This window comes from Lissotriton vulgaris, chromosome 6, assembly GCF_964263255.1.
Source record: "Lissotriton vulgaris chromosome 6, aLisVul1.2, whole genome shotgun sequence".
NCBI classification, from domain to species: domain Eukaryota; kingdom Metazoa; phylum Chordata; class Amphibia; order Caudata; family Salamandridae; genus Lissotriton; species Lissotriton vulgaris.
The window spans coordinates 1696301944-1696307989 of NC_141694.1; the positions used below are offsets into that span (position 1 = coordinate 1696301944).

Below are 6046 nucleotides of genomic sequence, written 5' to 3' on the forward strand. Positions count from 1 at the left end.
ATAACGGGATGCATCTCCCAAATGCGTCACGTTGTTATAATATTATACGCCGCACCATGGCGCCCTTTTTTGTTTAGCTGCTGCGTCACAAAAGTCACGCAAGAACGGCGCAAAAGAGCCGCAAGGGCTTAAATCTGCCCCTTCCTTTGTAACCCTGACAATAAGAAAAATAGTGGCGGTGGATTGATAGTTTGACTATTTAAATGACTGGTAATGTAGCAGGCAACTGTTAGTGTTGTCACTGATCTGACTGAAATCACAATGGAGTTTGTCTGTCACTTTGCGTCTTGCCTGCGGACTGCTGCCTGCCAGTCCTAGGTGAACGTTTCAGTACTTTGTTTAGTGAGTTACGTGACTTTCGAAGTCACAGGTCCGCAAATAAATAAAAAGTAACCATAATCAATATAATTTCGCGGAAATATTTTGTTATTGTTCTTTTGAAATGTTTGATTTGGTTGACATTGACAAGCAACAATCATCCATGTTTTCTGTTCTTTCTTTCATGTTGTACGTCAGCTCCCCCCAGGGGCGAGAGGAGGACACAGGAGCAGCAGGCGGCGGATGCTGTTCAACAGGGCCAGGATCGGGCAGGCGAGGGCTCCTCTGCTGGCCCCAGTAAGTTTTCATTTTAGACTAGTACCTATTTTTCCTAGCGTTCCTCATTTGAATTTTTTCAAAATTGTCTTTGCTCTTCTTGTAGACTGTATCTAAATTCTTATCCTGCCTCTACTATGACTCCCTGTGGTATTACTAGATTATTCTTATTAGTCTGTCTGTGTAGCTAACTAAGATTGCACGGTTGGCGAAACTCCCATGATTCTAGTCAGCAATAGCTCTATCAACTTAGTGCAGTCCTCTGGGATTGTCCATAATGTCTTTTGAAGTGTTCTATCTGGACTCATGCTTGCAAAAATTGCAAAACCTTTCGCTCAGTCACTCTAGTCTGGAGGACCAAAAAACACAGATTGTATTTAAATTTAAAAGCTTTATTAAAAGTAAACACATTTATTAAAATGAAGTCATAATAAAACTAAACGTTTAACTGATAATGGAAAAGTGGTTAGTGCTGACGATTAATTGAAGACATTTCTTGTGGTCGAGCCGAGCTCTCACCTGGTTTCAACTTGATCTTGTTGTTAGAAGTCCATCTTCTGTCTGTGTGGAGAAAAATGGTGCGTGTTAAAAAATCAGCCTTCATCAGTTGTGCCAAAAAGTGCAGCAAGACAACCTTCCCTGGAAAAAGGGACATTTTTTTTAACTTTAACGTAGACAGTCACAAATTACATTGTTTTCACATGTCTTCATTCCTAGACCAAATACTAGTGACTAGTGAGTGCTTTATTCTAAGATTCTTAAATGTACTTTGTAGGTGGAACATCTGGTGGCGGGGCCAGTGTGGTGGTGGTGCTCGACACGGAGGCGGAGGGCAATTCATCAGGGGAGGAGGCGGCGGCGGCGGCTGTGAGAGTTGAGACGGTGGTGGCGGCCAGAGGTAAGCTCTTATATATTCCTTACTTATTGAGATTGAAGACTAGCTGGGAAGGCAAGAATATGAGATGCATGGCTGGGTGAATGATGAAGCAATGATGGGTGGAAGGACAACAGCCTGGGTGGGTGACACAGAAACTGTATGTGTCCATATACCTGGATCATGCTACTATCTGACTCTTAGATAGCATATGTGTATCTAGAGCAGGGGTACTCATAGTACGGCCCGCGGGCCGGTGGTGGCCCGGCAAGCCTTCCTTGGCGGTGCGCAGACCTTGCAGACAATCACTGCTCCCCCGGCCCCCACAGAGCAGAGGCTTTTTTGTATTTCACCTGTTAGCGCCCCTGCATCTCCACTCTGACAATCACTGCTCCCCCGGCCCCCACAGAGCAGAGTGGAGATGCAAGGCCACAAAGAGGTGAAATAGAACAAAGCCTCTGCTCTGTGGGGCCGGGCAAGCAGTGATTGTCAGGGTGGAGAAGCAGGGGCGCTAAAACAAACAAAGCCTCAATAATATGTTAATGGTCTTTTAAAGACCTGTTAAGTACTTTGGTGTTGTTGTCTGTGTGTGCGCGTTGAGGAAGCGGTCTCAACCCGGGCTGAAGGCTGACACAGATAGACACACACACAGTGAGATGACAGAGGGAGAGGGAGGGCAGGAGGGAGAGAGAGATGGAGGGAGGGCAGGAGGGACAGCAGGAGGGAGAGAGATGTATGTAAATGCTGGGTCTGGTGGCTCAGTGGATGAGGGCATCTGCTGCAGGGACCTGTGTGCAACCTCATGGTCACAAGTTATCGTTTTGCTTTAGCCCCGCCCCCTCTGACTCCGCCCCCACCAGTGCGGCCCTCGGCCCCAAACTACACTGTAAATGTAGCCCCTGAGAGAAAGTTTGTGAGTACCCATGATCTAGAGAGAGTAGATGGTCAGTGGATGAACTAAGTGTAACTTTGAAGAGCATGTAACACTGCACCCGCACGTCCGTTCCAGTGTAGGAAAGGCAAGGAAAAGAACTTTTAATTTTGTCCAAATACTACCATAAATAGTAGCAGTAGTTTGTATTGCAAGCACTGCATAGATCCGGTTATTATGGTGGCCACTCCCTACCTCTCTTAATAAGTTTAGTAGTACTCAGTCATTCATGTGTGGATGTATCACTGCCTGTCACTCAATAAAAAGCAAAGCACCTAAAGTCATCCCATATATAAGCAAAAACATCCCATGTGAAGTGATAGATAATCAGATTATTTATCTTCTTCAATTTTCCATTTCTAGTACTCATTTCCACTGTAGGGTGAAAGTTAAATTAATTAAGCAGTAGCCCTTGAGTTGTAACAGAGTATTCTCAGTGCCACCCGTAATAGAAAAGTAAGAGATTCACCACCTGCATGTACTGGACGGGTACAGTAACGCAACGGCAACGCAAGTCTAGGTCACTCCTCATGGCGTGCGTCTCTTTTTCTCGGGTGCAAGTTTACCGCGCTGGCATTATGCCGGCTTGCAGAAAATAACGTACCAATTTTCCAAAACAAGAGACAAGAAGAAGAATAAGACTGGTGTACTTTCATAGTCGACTCCAATGGAAGTCCACAGTGCTCATAGAATTTGTTCCTTAAACTCCCACTAATGTTAGAGCAAGGATGAAGAAGTGTGAGGTTAGATAGATACTGGCCTCAATAGTTATGTAATGCGCTTGCAAGTTGCTAGTTGTACTGCAGCACACATTTCTGCTGAATGATTGAGTTAATCTTAAAGAGCATTGGTTACAGACTATGTCTTTCTTTCTTCATATAGGTTCTCCTTCCAAACGAACAAGGAGGAAGGAGCTGGCTAGAGCGGCCCGGCAACGGAGAATCGAGGCCACTGTTGCGGAATATCGGCGGCTGGTGGCCCTGGAGGACGAGGAAAGTGTGCGGTCGACAACAACGACAACGTCGTCTGCATCGGCCTCCGTGGCCCCACCGGCTGCCACCCAGCACAGTGGTCCACCGAGACTGAGCCGGGCTGCCAAAGGCAAACGCCACCGCCGAGCAGCAAGGCCAACAGCTGCTTCTCACAGGCCTTGCACCTGCAAGGCAGTGAAGGCACGCCTGCGCCGCACTACCCTGATGGTGTCCCGCCTTCAGCAGGAGCTCGCCTTGCTCCGCGAGGAGCATGATGCCCTGGCCCAAAAAGTTAACAGCATCCACCCATAGTGTCCCTTGCCCCTTTTTTAGAGACTTTTGGGGGGTGGGAATTGGGAGTTGGGTTTTTGGGGACTTTTGAAGGACAATCGTTGGGGTTAGGGAGGGTCTTGCGGGAGATTATTTTGTTAGGGATATAAATATACTTTTTCAAACTTTATCTGAGCATACCTGTTTTTTACTGCTTGCCTGGTGGGTGGGGGTTTAACGTTGACTGTTTTCCTGAAAGTTTAGTTCCATTTTCTTCCTTTAAGTGTAAATGCCCAAATGTTTTCAACACTAAGTGCCTCTCACAGACTAAGTGAAGTGAATCCAAGAGTCCTAGGACTTTAGTAGTACTACCTTCAGTCTCTCGTCTCTCGTACTAATACTCCATTATACCCCCAAACCACCAAACGCTTATCTTACCTGTAATTTGTGTTTGAAAGTAGGGCTAGGCCCAGGGCTGGCTCCACGGGAAACACCGAATAACGTTGGCAATCTTGGTCGGATAAAATTTCCTCATAGCGGTGGTACTAGTGGTGTGACACAGTGGCAGTTGCATGCCTATGAAAAAAAAGAAAATGAAATCTGGTTTGTCCTCCTGAGCAATTCAACGGTACAACTGAGAATATAGCAGGTGACAGAAGTACAGTAGAGCAGTGCCACATTGTAGCCTAACAAATGGTAAAGTATAACTACTAATTCGGTTGAAGTTCTTTCACATTAGCAATGGTTCTTTGTCAAGCAGAGTAAGAATATATCATCGACAACTGTGGAAAGAAAGAATGCGACAGTACAGGGCCTGTGTGGAATTATTGATAACTATATTCAACATAAGGTCTCTGTAGCCAGATACCCGAGAGCCTTGCTGGTCACTATAAATCCATTCACAACAACACTCAATGGGGTTGGTCTGGAAGGTGTCACGTTTACTCCCCGTGATCCAGTCGATGCAAATATGGTTCCACCTCCAAATGTCACCAACACCCAGAAGTGTAAACACAGGGTGTTCGAGGCATTAGGCGAGGGAGAAAAATAACAAACTAAAATAAAAAATGTGGGATGGGTAAAGGTAGGGTCAGCAGGGAAAGGATACCTGTAAGAGAAGACAAGACAGGCATCAGTGAAGTGATGTCCTAACATACAAGGGTACTCTCATATAGTCTCACTAAATAGTCTGCAAGTCTCCCGCCTACTCATGGGAAATGTAGTTTCATAGTACGGTAGGCGCTTAGGGGCTGCGTAACCTGACAGAAGGTATAGTAGATAGAAAAGGAGAAATTGCTTTTTTTCTAGGTGTCCCCTCACTCACCAGGGTTGCCCCTTGGTGACATGCTTCATCATTGGGGCCATCCCAGTCCTCTACGGCCTGGGGCGTGCTGCGACTTGCGAATTACGTAGGAGCACTTACAAATGACTATGTGTGGTGCAGATAGTGGAGTGGACTAAGTGATGTGTTAAGGGATCAATGTAGAAGCCGAGAGAGAGCAAAGAAATGCAGTCACAGTCAGAGAAAAAGGCAAGGGATACTGTATCTATGTGGTTGTAGTGGTCCTGTTGGAAGTGGTAAGTAAGTTGCCCGCAGAAAAAAAATCCTCCTATTAGCGGCACTCCTCCATTGCAGCCGACGCTTCGTCCACCGATGTTGGTCACCAGAAGACACCCTGTCCACTGCCTGCCTGATGCTGAATTGTGGCTCGCTACTGTGAAGCCTGACTCCATCCTTTTTTCCCCATTGCAGAGACTGAAACCCGGCCTGTAATTATTCAACGAAAAACAGGAAGTGATATAATATTACAACACCACTGATAAATAAATATAAGGTATGTAGGCTGTGGAGTGCAAAAAGTCACAATTTGTTTTTCCTAGTAGACAGACAGTACAATGTTTTTGAAAGTGCGTACTCTGAGTCACCTTTTGAAGGATAAATAAGTATGGGCAAATTAATGTAGCGGATCTTGCCCCTCAAGCTAGGTGTACTGTAAACTGTGTTTTAGAACAAAAATAGATCTTCCTAGCAGTGCTCCCACCCAAAAAACGAGGCCTAGCAGAAAACTGGAGACAAAACTTACTTTGAAAGTAAAAGTAGGCCGAAGTACCCTAATTACCCATTACCCCCCGTGGATTGCATTCAAACCACTTGCAAGCAACCAAGCAAAAGTAGCCATAGCCAGCATCGCTCCAAGACTCGAAATCCCCCCCACTCAAACACATGCAATAGAAATACTGCTAACCCTAACGAACCCTAAGTTAAGAATAGTGGCAAAGGCTTTCTTTAACTATGCCAAATCCCCCCTTTCCCACCATGGATTTTCTTCAAATGACTTGCAACCAAAATTACACATTCTCACGAGTGCTCTAAGACCCCAGAACTCAGTTTGAAAAATCTAGAAC

General features: G+C 45.6%; 1 protein-coding gene across 1 annotated transcript; it reads left to right on the forward strand.

The window, feature by feature from the left end:
• The first annotated feature begins 1356 nt into the window (after positions 1-1356).
• On the forward strand, positions 1357-5643 carry LOC147709329 (uncharacterized). Its single transcript, XM_086925464.1, has 2 exons — positions 1357-1492; positions 3282-5643. The coding sequence occupies exons 1-2, from the start codon at positions 1357-1359 to the stop codon at positions 3680-3682; spliced, it is 537 nt and encodes a 178-aa protein (XP_086781590.1). The 3' UTR covers positions 3683-5643.
• The last annotated feature ends 403 nt before the right edge of the window (positions 5644-6046 follow it).